The sequence below is a fragment of the Athene cunicularia genome (genome assembly GCF_003259725.1).
Source record: "Athene cunicularia isolate RWA chromosome 2 unlocalized genomic scaffold, athCun1 chr2_part1, whole genome shotgun sequence".
NCBI lineage: Eukaryota > Metazoa > Chordata > Aves > Strigiformes > Strigidae > Athene > Athene cunicularia.
The window spans coordinates 99900830-99927287 of NW_020799095.1; the positions used below are offsets into that span (position 1 = coordinate 99900830).

General features: G+C 39.1%; 1 protein-coding gene across 1 annotated transcript in view; it reads right to left on the bottom strand.

Moving 5' to 3' along the window:
* ARHGAP28 (Rho GTPase activating protein 28) overlaps positions 1-26458 on the bottom strand; it is a 75111-nt gene that overhangs the window by 8572 nt on the left and 40081 nt on the right. Inside the window, exons 2-11 of the mRNA XM_026841438.1 lie at positions 25757-25959; positions 20903-21120; positions 15187-15274; positions 13086-13243; positions 9258-9423; positions 9055-9146; positions 7670-7747; positions 4309-4471; positions 2698-2780; positions 650-847 (exon numbers count right to left, since the gene is read on the bottom strand). Of these exons, the coding sequence (XP_026697239.1) occupies positions 650-847; positions 2698-2780; positions 4309-4471; positions 7670-7747; positions 9055-9146; positions 9258-9423; positions 13086-13243; positions 15187-15274; positions 20903-21120; positions 25757-25959 (1447 nt within the window). The remainder of the gene's footprint in view (positions 1-649; positions 848-2697; positions 2781-4308; positions 4472-7669; positions 7748-9054; positions 9147-9257; positions 9424-13085; positions 13244-15186; positions 15275-20902; positions 21121-25756; positions 25960-26458) is intronic.

Below are 26458 nucleotides of genomic sequence, written 5' to 3' on the forward strand. Positions count from 1 at the left end.
CACCAGCTCCGTTGCCCTTCTCTGGACACGCTCGAGTCATTCAATGTCCTTTTTGTAGTGAGGGGCCCAAAACTGAACACAGGAATCGAGGGGCGGCCTCACCAGTGCCGAGTACAGGGCTCAGATCCCTTCCCTGTCCCTGCTGGCCACGCTATTGCTGACACAAGCCAGGATGCCATTGGCCTTCTTGGCCCCCTGGGCACACGGCTGGCTCCTGTTCAGCCGGCTGTCAATCAACACCCCCAGGTCCCTCTCTGACTGGCAGCTCTCCAGCCACTCCTGCCCAAGCCTGTAGTGCTGCTGGGGGTTCTTTTAATAGTCATTTAATCTCATTCAAGTTTAAATATCTCACCTAGGTATCTAGATGAATCATTCTCCTATGCATTCTTCTGTATAAACAATGGTGTGGGAGAGGTACCTCCAGATGGCAATTCTTGCTAAAATGGATGTCTTAGGTGAGGTAAATTGCCGTCCAGAATCATCTGTTACCCTATACCATTCTGGATATAGTAAACTCCAGCCAGTTTCCAAAGAATAGCTAACTGTTTCTTCTAGGAAGGTCAGTTTAGTCTGATTTCTACAGAGCTGCTGCATACAGAAAAACATTTCACTATACTAGAGCCATAAAGAGGGAACCAGCATTACTCACTGTCCACAGGATGTCCTGATAACGAATTAAAAGCCGTACAATGTGCGCTGTGGTGGCGGCTGCTTGCATTTCTTGTTGGTTTGCACGTTTCCCTTTGTAGATGAAGAGGTTTGGTGCAACAATCATAGAAACATTCCACAAATTCATTTTATTTTTTCCTTCATTAGCAACCACCTTCTTCAGGAACTGAAGAAAGGCCTAGAAAACCAACACTTGTTACGCTGAGTCTCACAAAATTCTTTACTTAGACAGGATTTTTTGAGTTTTCTTAAATGCAGCATTTTCAAATGCACATGTCTGGCTCAAAATCTGCTATATTTGCACTTGGAGGTGAAATTTAGGGGGGTTTGAATTCTAATTTGGATTACTCTGATATTTGCTGGCACAACCACCTATGTCAATCAGTTAATGTTATGAAAACACACATTAATGAATTATCTGTCACTTAGAGCATAATCCCAAATTTACAAGTCAAGTACAGCGTCTGCACTAAGGCTCCAAATCCTGTAGTAGGACAGAGACGGTACACTGGAATAGTTGATTTCTTCATAGATTTCAAGGTGCCCATTTTGATGTGTCTGGCCAAGGCTGTTTATATCACAGACACCAGAGTGATCAGCCTTGCTCCAAATGTGCATCAGTCCCATATGTGATATAATCTGAGGAAATTCTGAGGAATTCTGCCAGCAGAAACCAGGACAACCCCCAGATTTTTATTCTGGGATAATGAAAGCAAGAAAATCTCAGTGGTTGTTCGTTGATGTCACTTCTGCACATGCATGGCAGAGTCAAAGGAAATTAATTTCCCTTTTGGGCAGTTTATTCAGAATTTTTCTCAAGTGACTGAACAGAATGGACTGCAGCTGTGGCAGAGTTGGATTCTGACAATGGGTCCTTTTGCAACACCATACCATTAAAACCATTGTCTTTTTTACCCTAACATTGCAGTTAAAACATTTTTACAAACCCTGGAATTACAAAACAGAAACTGCTTAGAGAAATTTCTAAAATGTCATTATAGATAGCAAGTAGAGATGCATTCAGTTTCGTCATCACTTCTATATTCATATAAAAGCCTAGTAATAATGAAGATGACTCATCAAGCATGTGTTTTATGTACACAGCTCTATATTGATATGGAATGTGGTAGAACAAATAACCCCCATTCTTCACAGAGCAGTAGTAGACCTCCAAATGCTTTAAAAAAGGTTGTTCTTTTCACTTGTTCTTGAATAAATAAATGCAGGTAAAGAAGGCACCTGTCCTTATAAAGCTATATCTAAACTGACCAGTGGGAAACTTCCAGATGTGAGGGACCTGCAGGGTGCATGATGAGCAGTGAACCTGATTAAATGTCTGGGAGCTCCCAGGCATCTTGTTCACCCAGGTTTCCTTTATATGGAAACAAGTACAGATGCAAACAGTGTCTCTTAGGGTCAGGACATAGCTGCAGTCAGATCTGGGAGTTCCCTAGCCCCCAAAGTGCTTGTAACCACTGTCTGAATCCAGAAGGAGTACATGGGTGTGGGCATGGGTTTGCAAGGCAAACCAGCTGAGCCTGAGATCCTGACATCCATGCTATAAAAGTATGTTTCAGGGGTTTTCTCTTCGGCCTACCTCTTCTAGTGTGGTCCAGTGCCCTGGGAGCCCTTTCAGCACTGGGATTGTACTAGGTGAGCTCCTTGGGGGCAGCTTCTCATTTAGCTTCATTCTGGAAAGTTCCAGTTATACAGAAAACCCCAAACTGTACCTTCTTTTTCCAAACTATGTGAGGAGCATGCCTCTGAAACAGAAGCTCCAGAATAAATGATGCCTGGGAACCATTTACTGACACCAGCAGTTGTATACCTCCAGTAACTATTTCTTAATAGCTCATTAAAAAAAAGACAGCCAGGGAATTGGAACATTTTTTCAAGGAAATTATTAAAAACACAGATGAATACCTTCACAGTGCAGTGTCTGATAACTGACTGTTAGAAAAAAACCAAATCTCTCATTTAAAAGTCAAAAGCACACAGATGGCAGGTGATAGCAAATGAAGACCTTACCTTGGCTGTGTCTCTGTTGGCCTCAGGCAGCAGCATGATCAACAGATGCAAAGCTTGTAGCTGTAACTTGATCTTGGAGATTTCTAAGAATATGAATAATTACTATTTTTGAAATCCCAGTTACAATTCTTTTTTTCTAAAAACCTTGTTGGTCAGCAGTTCTAGAAACACAGCACCCATTGTCAGGTTGAGACTAGCATGTTTAAGTGTTGAGTAGCAAACTTTTTCCCAAGTATATTATAAAAAGCTAGTTAATGAGTGGGCTTTTTCCTCATCATCTTGGCTCTTTGTCACAGGGGGAGACAAGGCTCTATAAAATTCTGTCTAAATATCAAGGAGCCCATGTTTTTCAGTACTAGCCAGTTTCTCTTTGATATCATGATTAGAATATGTTCTGAATATGAATCAAGTATTTTCTCCCTTTCAAACCGAAATAGATTTTTTTTCTTCAGAAAATTTTCATGCTACTGTTATTGAGTAATATGCCGAATGCTTGTACCATTGGAGTGGAGATTGATTGCTTATAACTTAAAAAATATTTGTCCCGAGTCTAGCACTCTAGATAAATGTAGAGCCCCTTGTCAGTTACAAAACACCATCATGTTTTCAGCAGTTGGTATATACTGATACTGTGCAATGCTCACTAGAAGAACTGGGGTAGAGAAGATGGGAAGAATAACTCTGTTGCTTGTTTCTACTCAGGGTGGATGAGTTGGGTTTGGAGTGCAAGTTGTGGGCAGTGTATCTTTGTAGGGAATAAAGTTACTTCAGTCTGCGCAGACACCTCCTTTTGAATCTTCTACTCCAAACTGTTAAACAATCATAACTGCATGAAGTTTGGGACTCACAAGGAGCACATTTAGGTATGTGAAAGTTACAGAAAAGGGTCACCTCCTTGTGCCCCTTAAACTAATTCATGGAGACACTGAAAACTTGGCTGCAACCTTATGTAAAGGTCCTAAATTTTCTGTACCGATTTGCCTAATAAATTCACCATCTTGACAGTTTCTCTCTGTCCTAGCGTGAGTGAACATATAATGAAGTCAATAGGTACGACAAGGTATCACTGCATTCTTCCTGGAAGAGAAAGGGACAAAATGTACTGAGAATGAGAGGGTGTATGTACACTGAAAACAAAACTCGACTACCTAAAGCTTTCTGTGATCACACGTATTTTTGTACAAATAGTCTGACCTCAGCATAAACCTTAAGAGGAATAAAATAGATCTGATAGAGTATCAGCTAAAGAGCAGTGATCTGAGTTTACCTTGCAGAAATTTTCATTTGTGAAATCTGTAATTTGTGTGAATCAGTCTGTATATGAAAGTCGTTTCTCAGCCATCGTTTGCTCACAGGTTTCAAATCTTACATTAAGCAGTTGTGTCATTCATGGGACAAGTCTATGCTATTAGCTAAATGTAGAGACTTTTTTCCATTTGAAAAGGAAAGCCTGCAGAAAATTTAAATTTAGGTAATGCACTGGGCCTTTTTTCCCTCTGCTTCAGTGAGATAAAACATTACATGTTTTTTCTCTCTACTTCAGAGAGAGAAAAAAAAGTAATGTCAACTATTACATTCATATCAGTCCATACTAACTCCATTTCCACATACTTTCCACTAGTGTGATGAAAGCAGGCAGATATTCTACGGTGAAGAGCGGGCTTGGGAGTTCTCTTATAAACATTTTCAGCAGTCCTGCTGCATCATTATTTCGTACTTGGTCCCAGTCAAAAGTGTCTTCATAAAATTTTGCCTCAAGTTCTTGATGGAGATTCTGAAAGATAAAAAAACCATCTGATCTTTAGTCATTGCTTCTGACCCAGCAGTTTGAGATCATTTCAGATATCCTGTTACAAGCAACAGGCAGGTTTACACTGCAGTTAAATTAAAGTACCCCTAAACCAGTAGCGGTCTAGGAACAGTGGTGCGGAGGTCAGAACAGGTTAACAAATCAGATTCCCGGGGATATTTTGCAAGCCATTTTAAATTTGGTTTGTTATAGCTAGATTTCTGCCAGTGACCTATTTGAATCCTTTTAAAACAAGACAATTTCATTCAATGTCTTAGAACTATAAACAGAAAATTCAGTTAAACAGGAATTTTAGCACAGCTGTTCTGTTTAAAACACTTGCCAGAGGTTTTGACCCTTAAATCTAAAAGGAGTGGCATTTCTTCCTCACTGCCACTGAACTTGCTAGATAGATAGTCTGTTGGCATCTGAGTTCGTGGGCCTTGAACAAATGGCTTTAACTTCAGGTCTGACTGTCTTTAGAAGGTTGTTTTAGGATAGCTATAAATAGATTTGATCATTTTGGAGAAAAATAAAGGTGTCAAACCATTACTGTCAGAAAACCTCCACTTAATACATGCCAAAAAAAACCCTCAAAACCCACAAGAAATGATTATACCATTTTGGGTGTTCATTCAATCATCTTGTTCTACAGTGGCAGCATCTTGCACTGTAACAGAGGTCTGTTTAGTTCTGCAGGGTAACTAATCAATGTTTCATGCACATGTGTGAATGGGAAATAGTAAGGTTCCTCGTAGGAACAGAGTTTGGCTTCAAACTCAGATTACTGTTTTGGAGAATGCAAGCTCCTCAAAAATTTTTTAGGTAACAAATTGAAAAATAAGACTGAAATCAGGATATCCATAAATAATGCATCTTTCACAATTATTAGTGGCCAAACACTGCCTTATCCATAGGGACCATAGAGACCATTTATGACAAAATAAAGCTGTAGCAAATATTCAGGTTTCAGATCATCTTTTTGTCAAATGTACTTTAATATTACACAAAAAAAAAGTTTAGTCCATTCAGATAGAAAAGCTTTTAAAAATGAATTCTGTTTACAGCGTCTCACATGAATGGAAGGAAATTACATATCAGATCTGGTCACACATAATGAAGCGGAGTGGTTGGCACAAAAGGAAATAAAATGTCATTTAGGATTTGGTATATAATGCTACAATCTCATTTTTACTGGCACATTTTACTGTTTATAATCTGGAATATCTCAGCTTCCTCTGTATTCACATTCTTTGCACATAATCCATACAAACACCTGGATTAAATTCTCTCCTGGTAACTGACTGGAAAATGTGGAACAGAAATCCTCACCTCATCAAAAGCACAAGAGGACAGAAAAACTGCTCCACATTTTTCTGCTGAGAACTGGGAAAAAGATGTAGAAATAGAAACCAAGATTTTTGAAACATAAACATTTTATATATATATCTATATATCTATATATCTATATATATATATATATCCACACTGGCAAGCATATATGTATATTTTATACCCTCACCCCCTCCATATACATATATATATATATGCACCTAAGTACTTTTAAAAAAAGGGTTTGCCTTTTTTTTTTTTTTTTTAAAACATGACTGATCCTACAGTAGACTATCATACATTTTTGGTTCACTAGATCTTTCGTTACACACCAGATTACAACGGAAAACTTGTATTCATTTCTTGTATTCTTTGTTTTATAGAAAAGTAACCTTTAATCACTTCCATATGCCTTTTCTTTCTCCAAACAAGACTGAAATAAAATTGGAATGCCCTCAAATCCTAATGTCATAATAATGTATGAATGCTTTGAAGGATGAAATCTGGATCTGCTTTAAAAAAATCTCTCTCTGGCTGGTTGGCTTGTTGGACAGACTTAAATGAAGCCAAAACTTAAATAATTTAAAACTTTCATATGGGCAGTTTAATTTACCACCAAGTATAGGAGAATTACATATAGAGTCGTATCTCATACCCTGGATATAGGTTGTGAATGACAAGTGAACAAGACACAGTATAGTATATACAAAGAGTATGAAAGTAATTTAATTAGTTAGAGCACAGTCCTGCTGTGTAATCTCCCTGGAGAGGTTAGAAAAATTGAGATTGTGTGAAATAATACTTTAAGTATTTGTATGAAAAAATGAGAAAGCTAAAAAGTACAGGCTAAATTAGGAGCTCCCTCCCTTCTGCAAGATGTGGCACTTTGCAAGATGCTGAGTGCTTTTATCTATCCACAGAGTCAAAGGGAGCTGGGGATGCTACTGCCTATCTTCGGTGCATTTCACCTAATGCCACGTTTTCTTGTACAGTAATTTTTGATGATCCCCAGTCCATTGATCTTTAGCAATCCCCAGCATTTGTCTGGCTGCCATAATGTTGAGCCTTCTTGCCTCAGAAAGCAAGACTGGCTTTCTTGAGGATGAGAAGGTGGGATTGGGATGCACTAGAAGAAGTTGACTGAACTAGACAAAAAAAAACATAGAAAAAAGAAAAATCTGGGAAAGAGATAGATATTACTAAACCCAGAAAAAAAAAAAAAAAATTCTTTCTCTAATTTGCCTCTGCCAAAGGCTTCCACCTCCTGGAATCAAGTTAGTCTGGAGAAACAATTGCAGGCATTACTGCACCACAATGTCAGGTTTTTCGATACCAACAATACTGTGTTCATAGCCCGAAAATAGCCTGTGAAAACACAGTACTTGAGGCTGCCAAACTGTGAACACAGGCCAAATTTCTCTCACTTGGAACATGAAATTGTAAGATCACAGAAGATAAATGAGAAATAAAATGACATAGAGGTTAAAATGACATGGAATAAGATGTTTATCTGAAGTTTGCTCAGTTTAGCAAATCTGGATTTCTGAAATAAATTAAAACAGAGATAAGATCACAGCAATCTTGGACGACAGAGATGAACTAAAAGGATCCCTCAATGTTTCATGGAGAAAAACTGCATTCAGCATCAAGTCTGTGCTTTGTATAGAACATTAACAAATGCGAAGCAATAGACCACATGTTCTGTGATTTATTAGTTCCCAGGAACCAATCTGACCTTTCACTGGTAAGAACAGAAATGCTGAGCTACACACATCAGTATTTATGTGCACTGTGTGTGTTGTATTATTTTACATAAAGTTCAGGAGACAGAAAACTGGCATGAGCATGTACCTTGACTCTGGAGGCAGATCCAGGCACTCGTAGAATTCCTTCAGTTTCTAAACCTGTTTCCTCAAGCTTAAGCAGCAACTGAAAAAAAAAGAAACCAACAAAACCCAGGGAAATACTCATAAGCCCTTAAAAATACTTTTTTCAATCTAAGTATCCTTGAAACTAATTTGAAAAAGATCCATTTCTATGTAATTTGCTAATGAAAACAAGCCAGCTCATGTAAATAAACCTTCCTAATTTGTTCTCCTGATTCCTGACCCTGAAATACAGAGCATGCAGAGTACAGAAAACTGACAACATAATAGGCTGCTTTGTGCTTGATTTGAGAATTGGCAGTGCTATAGAACAATTAACATATAAAGGTATTAATAAAAGGGCAGATACACTGGGTGAAACACAATGATGTTTTGAGGGGTAATTAACCTCTGAGAAATGTTTACGTTTTTCTCCGAGAAGCACAATGGAAAGGTCTATAGATAACATATGTTTCTGGGAACTGAGAACTCAGATTAGAAAATGATCCCAGAATAATTTATTTTGAAATTTCTGTGAATAGAAGAATAGACTTTCCACTCTAATTCTTTACAAAAAAATAATTATGTTTTAATTTAACACAATTTAAAATAAGAAAAAAAAATCCTAGCATTTATTTATACAGCTCTGGATTTTCTTCAACAGATCTGCTTCCCTCCCTAGCTGTTGGATCCTTCTAATTTCCCATGGTATCTTGACAGGGGAGCTGTGGAGCTGATTGCAAAGTCATGTAAATATTCAAGTCATGTCAATCTGTCCCCTGACACTCCACACCACTTCCCCTTTTGTCAGTATTTACAGGGAAATTGAAACTTTCAGGTCCATATAAACATGTGTAATTGCATGTGTGCTTGTGTCTGTGTACCTGTTTCCAAGACATCTGCTGGATGTCATTGTACTGTCAAATGACCTATATAAATGATGTTGTCTTGTCATACAAACCTCAATGAGAAGATACCACTTCCATTCTGAAAATAATAGCAGTTTGAATACATGTGAAATTAAAACTCCTGAGACAACTCATCTCTGACACGTCTTCATACACACATAATTTTGCATGACTTTAATGATAAAGGGAAACAGAAAGCCAGACATATGTTTCCCAAAGTTTCCTTTATGGTATCAGAGTTGCAAAAATTGAAAGAGGTCCCCACCACAGATAAAACACACAAAAGGAACAAATTTTGTCTCCTTGTCACAAGGTTTTCAAACCATAACATATAGATAGACAACCTGTAGACACCTTCAAGTCTGTAAAGCCTGAATCTTCTTTTATCTGACACTCTTCCGAGTGTCAATGAAAATGATGGAAAAGCAAATTTTGGTGGCTGAGTAGGCTGAGTAATACTCACTTTTTGAAAAATAAGGGGAACTTTTATTCCAGGAACCTTCTTTTGATCATTCTCCAGCAGTATGGTGAGAGGGACTCCAAAAAGACCATTTTCTTAAAAATAATAACAACAAATGTGAGAAAGAGGAAACAGCCTCACACGTGTCTCCTCTCAACCCTGAGCAGCACCCAGGTGGCCACCACGGGGCTGCCACAGCACAGTACCTCGTCCTCGCACCCTCTCTGTGCGGTTCCTCTTCAGCTCGACTCCCAGTGCATCATAGAAGGCTGTTAGCTCAATCAGGGAGAGGTAGCGGATCTTCTTCATGTCTTCAGGAGAGAGGTCTCCAACGTCTGTCAGTCCAAACCGGCTTTTCCGAACAATGAATTTCTACAGTAGAGATGGGTCACATCTTTATTTGTATGACATTTACAGGAAGTGAATTTTTGTTTTGAAAGAGATGCTGGTATATGATAGGAAGTCATTATTAGGGCAGATGGATAACACCAAAGAGTTGAACTGCAACTCTATGTTGACATAACTTGCATCTACCTGAAACATAAAACTGACCTTCTTGCTCAGCATGTTCCCTTAAAGTTTGACTGATAAGTGATGCTAGAGCAGAGGTATTAACCTCAGTGACTGTACTCCAGCTGGAACAAATGAGCTATGTGCTACTTCAACTTTTGCTCGATTTCATCAGGATGTAATATTTTGCTCTGCTTCTGCCTCCCCCAGAGCATCTCTGAATGCTGTTGAAGTGGCTGACATTTTATCATGGCTATGGTTGTATATCAATCATGTGTGTGTGCAATGAATCCATGCCTGCTTTGCATATTACTATTAATTTATGAGGTCTTATAGGAGACTTCAAACTAAAGATCTGAGGAAAAGCCCAGAAGCAAAATCACTTAGTCCTGATGCCAACCTGCCAATTTACTGGTACTTTTTATTACTCAAGAAGCATTCAGGCTTAGAAACAGGACTCCCAGCAGCTAAGAAATAATTTATTCAAGTATGCTTGAACTAATGATACTTAGTAATTAGGGGGCATGTGAAGATGTCTACATATTTTAGAAACTGCAGTGTCATGGAGCAGGGCCAAGAATGTTGTATCATGACAGAAGCATTTGTACAAATGTTGAAAAGAACAAATACCCATCAGTTTTTGACATAATTGTTAAACGTAATAACAAAGTTATAGTAAAAAACATGCTTTTCAAAGAACTGTGGATCTTTGGTATTGTATGCTTTTTTAAAATGTAACTGTAATTTAAACCAGTAATTGTTAGTTGGAGGTACAAATAAATAACATTACAACTCGTCTCCTCTCTTTAGGGAATTGAGTGGAAACCCAGCCTTTAATAATGTTTTGATTCTGGAGATTTCAGCCCAGTCCTCCCTTTTTTAAAAAAAATACGGATTTAATAGGTTTAACTCTTCTTTACATGAAGCCAGTCAAACAGATTAAGAAAAAAGCAAACAAAATAAGAATTAAATTTACACCAGATTTCAAAAGTAAGAGAGGACAAAGGACATCTAGATCATGTAGGTTAGGACTTCCTAAATCATACCGCACATTGTCTTTTAATAAAGGTTAATCACAATTGGGGAAAAAAAGAGTGTAGGGGACAGAATAACTAATTTACGTGCTGTCTGGGGCATTTTAGGCCAGAATCTTCCCTCGCCAGAGTGCAGCGCTTCCACTGTTACTCTTACACCGAGACTTAGTAATGTAACAAAAGCTACATGTCTTCTGAAGACATATAAAAAGACTCAAGAATATCTATGCATTTTGGTTCTTGTGATGCAAAAAGTCCAAAAGCAGTCAAAGCACAATAAGTCATCTTGAAAATAAGAACATCACACAGTGCACACATATTTTCTGAGGGGAATGAGAAAAAGTATGTTTGCCAAGAAAAAATGACAAACACTCCAAAACTGATTACAAAGGATGGCTACAATGATTTGCCACATTGTCTGGTTGACTCCTAGGGTCACTATGTGATGCAATGTTAACACAAGGTTTGGGGCTGGGCATCTTTCTTCTGCCTTGTGTCACAATTTTCTGGCGATTTTTCTTACAAACAGTAGAGTCACAGTACACAGCACTGAAGCAGGCTGTGCTATCCTGAAATTAGATTACCAGAGTTTTGCCTAAGGTTTATGTCTAACATTGTGTGACACGTTGTTTCTGTGTGGAACTATACAATATATTAAGATGGGCCTGTAACACTTACTGACTCTTAGTTCTGTAATACCTTCAACTAAGTCACTTCAATCATGGTCCCACACTGGGGAAGTTACATGTAACCCATGTACAGACGGTGATGCTGAGTTGGCTCTTCTGGGAGCTGCAGAGGACATGCTATTTTATCATATATAATCTCTCTCTGTGCTGCTCACTATAAGCCATCGATGAATTTGGTTGTATTATTGTGTCAGACCTGCCCTGGAGAGAGTACGATGTTGCGTAGACTTCATTCTGGACCTGCTAGCCCACCTAGAGGAAGGAGGGACAGTCTTTCAGAGTGTAGGTGACTGGTCCCTCTGTGTAACAGAGCAAGAGGTGATTGTTCTGCTGGGGCCCACTAAAATATGAGCCATTATGGGAAAAAACCAATATCATGAGAGGCAGCATGTGAAGTAAGAATGTTAATGTCAACAGCTACAATTGTTGACTTTATTCAGAAACTATCTGTCTGCGGTGACCTGGCATACGTCTTGTGTACTCTTCCGAGCACACAAAATTATGTTCTGCATGTAGAATAGTTCATCTTCAACGCAGTACTGGCCTTTTCTAAAACTATTCAATTATTCATTCACAGGTCCATGATATTCAATGTGACATCTTTTCCCTGTGTGTCACCAGTTTCACCTTTTTCCACTCTCTATCAACTGGAAATTGTCTGAACTGTTGCAGAGAACAATTTGTGTGTGTGTGTGTGTGTGTGCATGCATGCATGTGTGTTTCAGTGAAGGCTGGGATCCTAGGTTTGCTACTACAAGGAACAAGGATTAAACCTATGGTTTGCCAAAATCATCATGAATGCAGAAATATCCTTACTCTCCACAGGACATCAAGTCAGTCCCACCACAAAAAAAAAAAAAAAAAACAGAAACACTACAGCACAGGGATTTCACACCAGTTGTAATCTACTTGGTGTCTTATCCCTCCTTTCAAAATGGAAGCTTACTTCTGCATCTCAGGTTCTTCTTCCTTGGTGGTGCCTGAGATGGACAAATGGATATTTCTCAGAGAATTTAATGTCTGTGTGGATAGTAACAATTCCGGATTAGTTCAGGACCTGAGGACATCATAACATTCAGGAAATGCTTCCGAATAATTTACAGCTATTTCATACATTTCACTAAAAGGTGGCATCTGAAGTACAGATTTAATGCTCCAGTTTTCAGTACTGGAAGTTTGAGAGCTGATGGAAATAGAAAACTGACTTCCTTGACTTCAAGAAATGATTCCAGATAATGACACTACTGCTCAGTTTATGTCTGGCTGAATGATATGACACGATAAACTTTCCTTTAACTATTCATGTAATACTTTCCATAGCGTAATTGCACCGAATACTGATTGGAGATGATGGGTACTGCTGCAGAAATAAGGCTTTCTTTCCTTCTTTCATTTGTGGAGCAGTTTTAAATCCATATGTTAACAAAGGCAGATAATCTGAGTGGAATAAAGTCAGAAAGCAGACCAGTAATGAAAATGATTGGTAGTTTTAGTGCCAGTAACTGGTCTTTATTTCTATATGAAAAAATGTGTGGATGATGCAATATTTGTGGACAGAGTTCCACATATTAATTTGTGATGGTTACAAGTAAAAACCAGGCTTCGATATCCAGATTAGCTTTGGTGCCTCTCTGGGAATCAGTCACAAGCAGTAGGCAGGCACAGCGGGAGGTCTCTATAAAGCACACATCACAGAAGACAGCTAATGTATCTTAACAGACTCCAATGTGCTGGGAATATAAAGCAAGAAATTACTGCATTCAAGAAAACAATTGAGGAAATATGCTGAGAGCAAACTTACAGGCAAAGCAGAGTCTTCCTTTTTGAACCTCTGGTTTTTCGGCCATTCTTGGGTTTTTGGAAAGATCGCAATGGATTCTGAGAAAGAGACCTCATAGGAGAGCTCTTCTGTTATGGATGGGCTGCCTTTATCTAGTCCGCAGTCTAGACAGCTATTAGCTGAAAATAAGGGAAATTATATCTGAATGCTGAATGTATGCTTGCATTTAGTACAGAGACATTAAAAAATTGAACCAAGACGACAAAAATTCTGGAGAAAGTAATAAAGGAAGTGCTTCAAAGAGGAATTTCAGTGTAAACCACAGCATGTTCCTGTTTTGTCTAGAGGAAATAACCCCTCAGAAATAAAATTCCTATTTTCGTTTTAGATTATTTAACTTGTTGCTTTTCGTGAGAAAGATAGTCAAGCTGGAACTTCCTGTTTATCAGGAATTATCTAGGTTTTGTACTCCGTCCTTGTCTACTCAGGCCAGCAAACTGTGGTGGCACTTGTCTAATGAACAATTAAAAATAAAAGTTCCTGACAGAAAAATGCCGTTGACACAGTTTTTCAGATGACTGTTGACTTTTTCACAGTCATAATACACTGCATATATTTTACGTGCTCACATACATATATTTCTCACAGTTGCTAGTTTAGGTGTGTAGCAATGTACAGGACGCAATGTACAATCTTCCAGTTTGAAAAACACTATATCTACTGGAATTTCTGCTAGATATTGTGAAATTACTTATTGCTCTACTCTAACATTTAGTTGCCTCCTGAAAGTGGATGCCAGAGGAAAATGTTTGAAACCAGTACAATCAAGTACAGAAATACCCTATTGTCATGGAGTCCAAAGTGTGATAACAAGCATGAGTTCCAGTGTTGCCAGCTTTCATGACTGATCTCTCACATATCAGGAGGTGGGAATTTTTAGGTTTCCCTTAAGGTCCAGCTCCTTTGCTCATGTAATTGGAACAAAATCATAAATTTCACTGAAAGTGAAATAAAATTTCAGCCCCCAGGACTGCAGAGAAGAGTTTACTAACATGACCCAAGTGCATTCAAAAGCCATGGAAATCAGAAAGTGAATTAAAAAGCATTACATGTTTTATAAACATGTGCACGCCCCATGATTTTTGAATCAGTGCATTTACAGATACAGGGACTTAAGCATTTTTTTACACCACCATTTGTTTTGTAAGTCTGGTATGAAAAAGCTAAGTGTGTTATTAAGTGGCTTCTGCCTTCTGAACTGTGGCCTTAGATGTCACCTAATGGCCAAGCCATTTAAGATGTTTTCCATCTCTCTTTCCACCCTTGGGCCTGGGACCACAGACTGTCCATGGTACCCTGGGCCATTTGGTTCCCCATCTGTTCTCGTACAACTGCTTGCAGAGCAGAGGTATCAGCAGAGCAGCTTTATGTGAAATGTCTGTGTCACTATATCCAGAGATAAACATCTAAGGGACTAGTTTAGAAACTCAGGTATTAATATCCCTTTAGCTAAGCCCTGAACAATGGTGATGGGAAGAGCTTTCAAAATAAAAGATGGACATTCCTGTGGAAGGTTGCTGACAGTTATCCCGACACCGAGTAGAGCAGAGCTATCATGTTCATTAGCACTGCCAGTCACTGTCAGAGCAAAGTGTTTAAGGTATGTCCAAAATAGCACCATTAGTAGATCAGAATAACAGGAGAGAACCAGAAAAATAATAAATTTCTAATAGTACAGTTTCTGCAGTACTGGAGAAGAAATGTGAAGGAAATTTGTATCTTTCTTGTCATGATTTGCAACAAGAAAACACACTGCTGACGTATTTTGGACAAATTCTGCACCATGTTGTTTAGAGGTTATTTTTACTTTCCCAGCCTTGCAATGATCAGTACTTTTTAGACACTGATGCCTCAAGGGCAGCAGTCTGTGCTGTACAACACTGGTCTTGAATGGGAAACTTTGGTTCCTGCATGACAATAAGCCAACAACGATTTTTAAGGAAATATATGCAGCACAGCCCCAGTGTGAAAGAGGGCACTAACCTCTGAACCACAAAAGGATCTTTCTGTCTATCATTTTCCTAGGAGGAAGTGAACACTGGTTACATGTTGGCATACTCACAGCTAACTGATTTCCAAACTGGCTTCTGCCCAGGAAGCTGGATACCATTAGAAGGAACTGGTGACACTGGAACTGTCTCAAATGTGGGCTGATAGGCAAGGAAAAATGATCAGACTGCAGTGAAGGTAAACGTCTATGGACAGAAACTGCTAAAGTTCAAGCAACAGCGCATCATTCTCAGCTTACACTCTTTTGCCAAGTTTAAACAACCTGTTGTGATTTGCCAGAGTACATTTTTCATAGCCAAGCCTGAGAATTAATATTCCCCAGGCTGCACAGATTTGGATCATGTTGAGGTCAGTAATATTGCAGCTCGCTGTAGCTAATGAGTCCTGTCCTATATAATGACTGAAATTAGCTAAGTAAATTGCTGTACATAATTGCACTTAGTGAAAGGTCTTCATCGAATTGTAATCCATCCTACTTCTAATCATTTTGGCCACAAATCTTTTTGGGGACTCTCTGACACATGTTGAATACGCACTGTGCCCAGACACCTGCCAGAAATCAGGCTGTTCACCACCTTTCGGGATTTAGGCACCGGCAAATTATTAATGGACGAATGTCCTCCCATAGGTTACGTACTAGCACTTTATCAGTGAACTGCAAAAACGGTTTTAGGGAAAAAAAGATGTTTTCTATCATTAAATTCATTTCCTTCTGCTCCAGAAATCATTCTGTACTGTGTGAAAATGGGGGAAGTGTGTTTGTGTGGCACAGCAGAGAAGGGGCTTGGATTCGGAGGCCAGGGGGTGGCTTTCAAGCACTGTCACCTCTTCTTGGCAGCGGAGTCTTACCCTTGTTCTCAGCAGTTTTGGGACTCATAAAGCCAAATCTGAGTGTGTGTATATGGGGTAGTAGCAGCTCATCTGCATATTCTTGGTTAAAAAGTAAAAGGTCAGGAATTTAAAAAATGCTCTGAGTAGTACTCAGTGAAAATAACTACAATGTCCCAAACCAGCCTTGCATTTTTTCTGCTGTCCTCTGCATCCTGGTGGGAGGTCTTGGAGCCCCCTCCCATTCTCAAACCTGCTGCCTCAGCCCCCAAGCCTGGTGGAGCAGTCCCAGCTTTCCAGCTGAACCTGCAGCTGAAGGCCCCAATAAGCACACAACAACAACTCCTTAAAATACTCTTTAAATTACTTAATCGGCTGTTCATCAACAAGCAGCAATGCCTCAGGCCATAGATTTTGTCTTCCCCATCTGTAGCCAATACACAGGAGCAGCATTCAGGCTGTTAAAAAATGTCAGCTTTTTAAAAGACGGGCAGCTCTTCCAATTGGAAGCCTGAATCAAGTGTTGCAGTTTTTTTATTCAGTCATCCTCTGAGCGATTTGGGTAACAAAACTAAATACAACATGAATAAAATCTCTCCTGAGAGGGTCCATTCAATGGCTTGCAAACTTGATAGCAAACAGGATTTGAGTCACATGGATTTCCTTTGCCAGAAGACTGTAAGGACCATTGATTTTTTTAAAAAAGGAGAACTGTTAGGATGCTTTTATGATAAAATACCGTAACATTTACACAAAGGGTTTTAGAACATAAAAAAGCATTATAAATTTCAGGTGGCAGCATGGAGGTGGAGGGGATAGTTGAATTTGCCTCATCAATGTGGGAAAAATCCAACAGAAAAGTAGTTATTCTACTGCTTAAGATCCAGATGGAGAAATTCATGGTAGACATTAACAGCTGGCTCATCTACTTTTACTGCTCAAAATGTCTAACTCTGAGAATAATATTCAGAATAGATTTACAGTGAACGAAGTTTATTAAGAAAAAAAATCCTTCCAGCCTTATTACACAGGTGAATTTACTAGTGAAGCAGCTGCAGTAGCCAGTTTGGCTAAGCATGGTGGAGCTGGCAGAGGGGACCTGGCAGCACAGCTCTACTTCATGCCTAGCAGTGCTTGCAACAGGCTGCTTTACCTTGTGGTAATTGAATAATGTGAACCATGTACAATATGAGGGGTAGCTAAAAATGTCATGTTTTTGGTGTCAACTCCCAGCCTCCACAATAAGAGTGCATAAAAAGCCAAATCTATGTCTCTCTTGTGAAAATCTCTTCCAAACAAGACCAACACCTCCACCTTTTTTTTTTTTTTTTTTTTTATTAGGATAATATGATAAAAAGAAAGGGAAGACTGAGAATAAAACATTTTAAATTCATGAATTTTAAAGATCTGGAATATTTCTTTATTAAAAAAAAGATTAAAAAACTGTGGAGGCTCGTGTCTTAATTAATGTGAAAGGCCAAGAGTCAAACTGTGTCCTTAACTAAGTCAGGACAGCTTTATTCATTTGACTGGGGCTTCAGGGAAGGCAAGACTTCTCATATCCTGATTTCTGACTGAAAGTAATTCATGAGACAGTTCTCATTATCTGATACTAAAAATGAACCCAGTGTTTACTGACATACTGACACGATGTACACAGGAATTTCCAATGGGAAGAGGAAATCAGAAATGCAAGAAAAAGATGGAGATGAGGTAGATAGGTTTTTAGTAGCTATCCTCATTGTAGAAAATACAAAAACAAATAATTGGAGGACCAAAACAATAAAATTTTATTGTCAACTCTGCAGCTAAGGGAAATAAAGGCAAAAGAGGATAGTCTTATAGCTCTGGTCAGGATACAAGTTGCCCATGATTTGGATATATTCATATTTCCAGGCACTGTCATCACAAGTGCCTTTTCATTCAAATAGCTCTGGGTTAATCTGTGATTATTCTTTAATTTGGACATGATTTTCTTATGCATTGCTTAAGTAAAATGCTCCTAAAACTCCTGAGGAGTTTTAGCTGTTCATAAAGTACAGGCTTGGGCTGTTAGTGAGAATAATGCTTCATTTCCTCCCTCCAATAACAAAATCAATGTTCCACCCCTATTTTTATTCTGCTGCTGATTTTTCTAGGCTTTGGGCACTATCAGAGCTGACAGCTTCTGATGGAAGCAGCGGGGTACCAGCAGTAAGGAAAATCAGGGCAGTGTGATTAATAAACCATCCAATTTAAATCTCAATAACATGGCTGTCAGTTGAGCCTGCTGTATGTAGGCCTGTCTGAAGCAGAGCAGAGGCACCTCAGCTGGGGCTGGCTGCTCTGCCAAGGCAACACCCTCAGAGGGGTCAGGTACCACAGGGCCTGCGTTTTGCCCCCAGGGATCATGGCACCTTTCCAGGGTGGGCAACAGGAAAAGAAACTAAACACCACCAAACAAAAAAAAAAAGGAAATATGGCTTCATTTCCTTTCATTTCAGTCCACTTGGACTGTTGAGGGAACACTCTCTGAGGGGGTGAACCTCAAAGGCAGGATGATGGAAAAGCACCCTTTGCTCTGTGTTGACCCTTACAGAGGCTAGCCACCAGGCAGCAATAGCAAAATGTCTAGCAGGAAGATTTATTTCAGACTAGAAAGAAGAAATTAAGACAAACCTCTCCCTCTCTTTCCCTTCACACCACCATCCCCTCCTCTGCTCTGGATAACAACTATGCCTCTTCAGTGGTCCCCTAAATCTCATCTCAGGTGACTCTAGTGAGCTAATCACCTTTTCTTTCATCATTAGCCACAGAAAAGAGTAATCCATCCTGTGACCTATCCCTCTAGGCTCCTTGTAATGCTTAGGTTGTTGGGAAGAAGGTGTAAATCCATCCTCCTAATGGGGAGGATTATAGAGTTATGTGAAACAGTTATAGCTGTTTTGCTATTTGCAACACGTGTATTTCTTTCCTTCCCAACTAAAAAGCAGGGTGGGAAAGCAAAACTCCAGCACGTCATTTCAAGCAGTCTTTTTACCAGTCTCTCTTCAGCAGCTGTGCTGAAAAGATTTACCCCTCCCTGTCCCGCTGCTCTTCTTTTTTTTGGCTGGGTTGTTTTTAATGCAGATCACTTTCCCAAACAGATTTATCACAAAGATTCACCGGCAGCTGTAGTGCCCTGCCCAAAGAGGCAGCAGAGCATGGGGGACTGTTTAAGCTGACACCCCCTGACAAAGGACTGCTCAGAAACCCACAGGTCGGGGCACAAACCCCCTTGAAGTGTGTTTATCCCTGAGGAGCTGATAATTAGGACAAAGTTTCTAAATCCCTTAATAAGCAGCAGAGATAAAAGCAATGGTGAATGGGAATGGCAGGAGGGCATTGGGAACCTTGGGGGCTTTTAGAAATATGATCTGTTTTGCAGTCCATTGGAGGGAGGTGATGGTGTGCTCTGCAGCTGTGTTTGTGTTTAACATTTAGGTAAGTACCCTGCAGAACTGCATATTTTTGTGGGAAGAAGAATTAGAAGTTTTAATTACTTATTCGGTCTGGTCTTCTCTTTCAGACTTTCACAATGAGGAACTAGTAAGTGAACTGAATTTCAGAGGAGGTAAGATAGTGATTTGAGGGGTAATGGCTCGGAAGCTCCTGATTCCTTTAGCAAGTGAGAAACAGAGTTGAAACGTAAGCAGGTCAAAATCAGATCAATAATGTGCCCATCTGAGAGAATGGGTACAACATTTATTTGGCTGATTTATTAGGAAACTTAAGGTTTATTATAATATTTGAAAATTTTAAACACATTAATATTTACAGATACCTGAATCAAGAGAAGTGTGCTAATCCAATAAGAAGTGCCATCAGCTTTTTAATGTTCATGCAAACATGCCTGATGATTTCTCATGCAAGACACTCTGCCCACAGGAAACTACTGGATGCTTTTGGATATATTTGTGTGATATGTGCAAGAGGTTCAAAAAAGACCAGATACTTAAATTGGAGACAAATAAGTTAACTCCCCAACCACTATATCTTTGTAATTTTAATATAACTATGCAACTACAATTTTATTTCTAATTTTTTTGTTTGTTTTAAATTAATCCAGGATGACAATCCTTGAGGAGAAGGTAGGACAAATAGAAAACCACAAAGCAATTGCATAAAGAAAGAGTTTCATGGAGTTTTTTAATGGCAAGAACTTTACTATTTTTTCAAAGGTGGACTTGTGAGCTTATTGGCAACTCCCATTTAAGCTATCATGAGTGACATATGTAAAGTCATGCGTGTTGCTTTAAGCATTGAACTAAACTCACACAGTTGACTGCATTCACCAAAATCAAAATGTGTAGGGATAGGAATCAGTTCATTTAGAGCTATCCTCAGGGAAAAGTGGATGAAATCACCAGAGGTAATGCTCATTTCTGAAGCCACGAAGCAAATGAACAGATAATAGCTTTTCATTTGCTACGTAAGTGAAATGTAACTGCCAGTGTACCAGTTGTGATCATGCCGACAGGTGCTTAATTGCTTATGCATATTTGAACCCCAGTTGCTTCATTAGAGAAGTTTTACTTCACTGCTGAGACTGCTGAATAAATAGCAAGTGTCCCCATAAGCCAGCAAAAATTTGAATAGCTGCCAAGAGTAACTCACCGATTTCCAAAAAATAAAGGAGTAAATGTTAGTCTTGATAGGAGATTGGAAGAGGAAGGCTGGCAACAAATACAACATTGTTACGTGTTAGTTGCAAAACTGCACGATTCATTTTAATTGGTTTATTCCTTTCCTCTCAAAAATACAGCATTAAAAGTCTGGACTTGGCATTAGTAACTGCTACTGGCTGTCTGTACACTGTCAGCAGAAAAAGGTTCCTGTCTGGTAGAAGCTTTGATGAGCTACTTGCAAAATGCATAAAAATTAAGCTTAAAAGCATTTGCTAGGATGCATTAGCTACTTACAGAAGAGTCATTAGTGCCAAAGATATCTCGCACATCCCGGACTGTATGCTTGTTCTTCTTCCTCAGGGTCTGAGTGTAGGTGTTGTACCGCTTCTGTACGGCAGCAGCTTGGGTTCGGGTCAGAGTGGACAGCAGGGCTTGGCCATCCTCCTCTTCGGCTCCAGAGATCAATGTAGATAAACCTACATCTTGTAGCCATTCTGCCTCCAGCTCCCCTTCTGCAGAGGAAGACAGAGTGGTAATACTTGGCAAGAGATGGAGCAGGGGCTGAAGGAAGGGAAGTGGCATGGTGGACTGCTTCCTTAGCCTTTACCTCAAGAAGACTCCACTTCCAATCTTTCTTAGGCCACAAGTGTAACTTAAATTAGTTTTGTCAACATACTGTCAACTTTCAGTTTGGCAGAGTCTGCACAGGAAACACTTAGGAGAAGAACAGAAGAGGCATTTTTAACCTGCGTATCAACATACTTGTGTGAAGCAGGCAGTGGAGTAACTAGCCTGAGATAACAAAGTCACTAAAAACTAACCCCTCATTCAAGACCATAAATCCCCTCAATTACCATTTATACCACATTGTACTGGATAAAGACATTTGGCAGGTGGAAATTACACTGGTATTCCCACTAAAATAAAAATACTGAAGTGATGTATACAATAGAATAATGTATTTTCACACTAAGGATGATATTTGAGATGACAGAATCAGCTGGTAATCAGACAGACACCTGGTGAAGATGCCACACTGAGAGAAACTTGATGTTCACCTGGTGCAATAGGCTGTTTTGAATAAGCTGATTAAGAGCTGCTCACTAAAGAGCAAGGGTCAGGTAGGGGTAGGTATAAAAGAGGCCAGATAGGGGTGGAAGATGAAAAAATAGCTATCCTTACATGTTAGGTATCATACTGATTTCTAATAATTAAAGACTGGATAGCACTCTACACCGCAGCATTAGTGATGAATATTTTCTGGAATACTGTTCAATATCTTCTTCTCAACTGATTCAAAAGGACAACTGGTTCTGTAGTGATATTATGCACTCTGTGAAAAAGCGTTTCGGTTCCTGGCTCTATTGGACATGAGGGAAGCTTCTGGCACCTTCTCACAGAGCCACACCTGCAGAACTGCTTCCCCCCCCCAATCTTGCCATGCAAGGCTGATACAGGGGTTCCAGCTACCTGTTACAATGAATGAAATATCCCCTGCCACTCTAGAACAGGGAGAAGCTCCAAATCTATTTCTGCTAAATCATTTAGTAATTTTTAATTTTGCTGTCATTGTTTTTGTATTTGTCTGCTTTTTAAAGTAAACAGTCACAGCCTTTTAAAATCTGTCTTCACATAAGGAGATTTTGAGGGCCTGCCTTTTAGTTCTGAGAACAATTCTAGCTCAGCAGTATGTTGCTTGAAACAAGACATTAATTGCATTCTGGTTATGACTGAAGGAGAGGTATTACAAATAAACGTGTCAAACAGGAAATGGGTTAATTTGCAGCGTGTTCTATAAAACAACTAGTCAGTGCACTGATTGTTCTTGTCCCAGCACTGGTCTTAATGGCAGGTTGGTATTTTCAGTCTTCCTTTATTGCCTTTTCTTGACATCAGCTTGCAGGCAGATTGACAGATACCAGTTTGTTGAACTTTGGCACTTACATGCACAAAAATGAAAATTACAGGACTGGACCATAGGGACAAGCGAAAGCATATTACACATGTGCAATCACTGACTTCATTGTTAATTGTCTTGTTTCTTCACAAAGCTCTGCAAAAGTATCTGCTTCTAAAATCCCTTATCTGTACTAGATGGGGGTGTGACCAGCCCTATATCCCATAAATCAGGTTATCTCAGCTCCAATCCTTTCTGTGTCCACAGACAGGATAACAGGCTGTTCCTTTCCCTTCTTTGTAAGCTTTGAACCAGTGGTTCTCTGCCATCCTCAATCTTCTCTCTAACAAGGTCTCTTTAATTTCTGTGTGCCACCATTCTAGCCACATCCATTCATGTTTCTGTTTCTTAATTATATTCATTTTGGCTTTTGTCCTGACATATTCTTTCCAATAATTTAGTTTTTAATCAAACTTGGCTTTCTTGATGCTATGAAAAAATAGTAGAGCAGACATGAAATTCTGCCTGCTTACCAGCCACCCCTGTGACTTGTTTTCTCTGGCTTTTGCCCTTTCCTGTTCCAACCACTGACAAACAATAGACTGAGAAATAATGACAACAACCAGAGGAGTAAAACTATTAAAGAGAAGGAACTTCTGCATTAAAAAAACCCTCAAAATTTTATGACACATAGGTTTAAATAAGGGCTAAAAGAGAAACATGTTGTTTTACAAAACATTATTTTTGTAGTGATAGCTACTTATACAGCAGGGTCTTGATATTCGGTTTGATTCTGTGCCACCAGAAGACAAACAGCTAATCAAGAGTGTTCCCTCCGGTTGGTAATTCTCTTTTTCTCATAGAGATTGTTAGGAAAGAGGTGAGCCTGTACCTTTCTTTGAATTTCAGATATAACCTCAAATAACTTGCAGCATCCCAGCCTTGTGACACCAAGTTTTAAAGCCGTTCTGCACATCACTGCCATCTCAAATATCCCATGACTTCCTCTTCCCCTACATTTTTATCCCTTGTATCACTTGTTATGATCGTCTGTTCTTTCTTGACTATAGTTACTAATGTCAACAGAATAAGTGTGCTGATGTCTTCCCCTTGCACATGTGGTTTGGCAAAAAAAAAGCATTGTGGTTTTGACAATATCAGTGGTGCCTGGCTGCTATCACCCCTTGGCTTCCTTCTTAAGGATTCTGCATCTCTTTCTCTCAAAGACATCTCAGAAAGGTGATGAATATTTGTTTTTATTTTGCCCTGGAGACTTCCACATTGATTTTTCAGTGTTTTGATCATCGGCAAGGAGTATTATCCTATTAGGAGCTTAATAGAACTCACTATTATTTCCAAGATTTATAATCCCAGACTAAATATATTCCTGAAGTTAATAACTAGGACAAGCACTGCCTGGTTGTGTGTGGGTGTATGCAATATATATGTGTTTAAAACAACAGTATTAAGGTAAATGAAGTGTGAAAAATGTATTGTATTTTAGCTTGCAGTCTCATATTTAATTCAGGACAGAGAGGAAAAAATCAATGCAATGTAATGAGGTGTAATCAGACAAAGGGTAACATGAGGCTGCTGCAGCGTTTGCACTGTTGTGAAGATTTAGCTCAGCAGTGATGAAACTCATGGAAAAGTTTCTGAGAACAGGGAAAATGGGTTCCTGTAATTACCTTGTCCTACTAACTTACCCAGCTTGGTAACTCACAGATATCTGATATTCCTTGACTGTGCAGGCAAGTCAGGGACACTCAGTTCATGCTGACAATTGCATGAAAGAGACACTGAGAGGTTAACAAGCTCTTTCTGGAGCAGCCAAGCTAGAAACCATGATCAGACAGGAGTTTTCCCAATACAGTCTAACTGATTGACCAGATTGCTTTTCTGCCTTCCCATAACAATAACCATAAAGTTCCAATGTTACACCTTGATCTATTTTTATTTGAGACTACAGGCCAGCACAAAGAAGTGCAGTTTGGATTCAAGCTGCCAGACCATAACCCTCACAGCAAATCGAAATTTCTGGTGAACAGAGGTCTTCTTTTGCTTCCAGGAGAGCCCTACTGGGAACTAGTGAGGTGCTCTTCATGGAAGTAGTACCTGGTTGGAGCTAGATACCTCTGTGTGGGTTACTTATCATGACTGATTACATATTTGGTTGCTTAATAAAGTAGTACTTTTTCCTCCTTTTCCCCCTTTTTCCTGGTAGCAGAGTTAATGACATCCCATTGCACGTCAAAGTAAGAAAAATACATCGTCACGCGTGTTAATAATTTTATGGAAAGAACACAGCATTGTTTCAAAATCTATCCCCAGATCAGCAGTTACCAGCCTAGTGGCCATGATCCACAAAAGGGTCGCAGCAGTTATCAGTGGGTCATGACCTCAAAAGAAATTTGGTTTCATCCTATAGTAACACCTGGTATTTTGTGTTGCACAATATAATGCATTTGTAAGTGGGGTCATAACTGGAAAAAATGAGAACTGCTGTTCTAGATGTTATCAAATCCTCTAACACAAAGTTGCATTGCAACAAGCTAGTGCAGTCTATTACATGTTTTTCCAAATACATTATGAAAAAGGAGAGGAGGAAACAGAGTAAAAGAATGAGGTAGTAATATCTTCAGCATAATTTGTATAAATGATGGATGAATTGTGACAACTGGAGTCGGAATGGTGCAGCATCCATATTCAGATTTAACTAATCTCTCCTTGAATGTATCTAAATTGGGCAATCTCAGAGAAACAGTTACCAAATTACCAATAGCACCAAACAGTATCTAACAAAAACTGCTTCAAGACTTTTATAACTTCTACATTATACCCTACCAAAAGCCAGAAAATTAAAAATTCCAGTATATTAAATGAACATTTTGGTCCTTTTATATGTTTTGTTTTAATTTATTTAATGCTGGAGATGCACTTTTCACGTAGTACCTCTCTTTTCCGAATTACACGATGCCTGCCCTCCTGAAGCACAAATAAAATCAGTGCAAAAAACCCCTTAATTCAGAAGTAAATCACTAGCCCCATTGTATAAACCAGACCAAATTATTGTTTCTTTCCAGTGATGGCTCGTACACTGACTATGATGATCAGAAGTGGAGCTACAACGATCACGGACCCAGACTAGTACTTTTGCTCATACTGGGTGACACGAGAAGGGAAATCAGGACATGATTAAAGAGATGAGGTGAAGACAAGGTATGAGGAAAAAGTTGTGTTTGTGTGCTCACCATCAGCAGGTTTGAACTCTAAGAGTGTTGCTTCTTCAGATCCATCTTCACTGCTCTCCTTGATGCTCTCCACTTCGCACCAGAAGTCCTCCATGGAGGTGCTGTCCATGGAGGCCTGTGAGTTGGAGCGACCGAATGCAGGAGGAGGTGCCGACTCGTTGGAAAGCATCCTGTTAATTCTTCGACAACGAGGGAGAGACTTTCTGAAAAGAGATAGCGATGAAAATAAAAATATCTTTCTATCATGTTAACATTTACCATGCAGACGGAGGACACAGCTTCAACTCTGACCGTACCATGGAGCGGGGAACAAGATGTTGGGAGGCAAAGTATTCAGTTTTGGTTTTCATGATCTCTTGCTCGTAACAGTTATGGCTGGAAATTTATTTTGTATCTAATAATTTATCTCTTTAATGTCCTTTAGTGTTTTATACCACGAGACACTGGAAAAGTATTTTAACTTCTTTGTGCCTCAGTTTCTCTTTCTACACCTTCCTCTTTTGCTTACTGACTGAAATGTTTCAGTACAAACTTCTTTGGGGAAAAATAATCAGACTTGGGAACACTGAAATATTTTGCAAATTTATCTTGGCTCCAGAAAAGAATTAAAAACTTGAAATATTTTGCTTCAGAAGAACAATTACCTTTTATTTGAAAACCCTTTAAAAAACAATTCATTTTTCTTAAAATAAAAGAAATCTT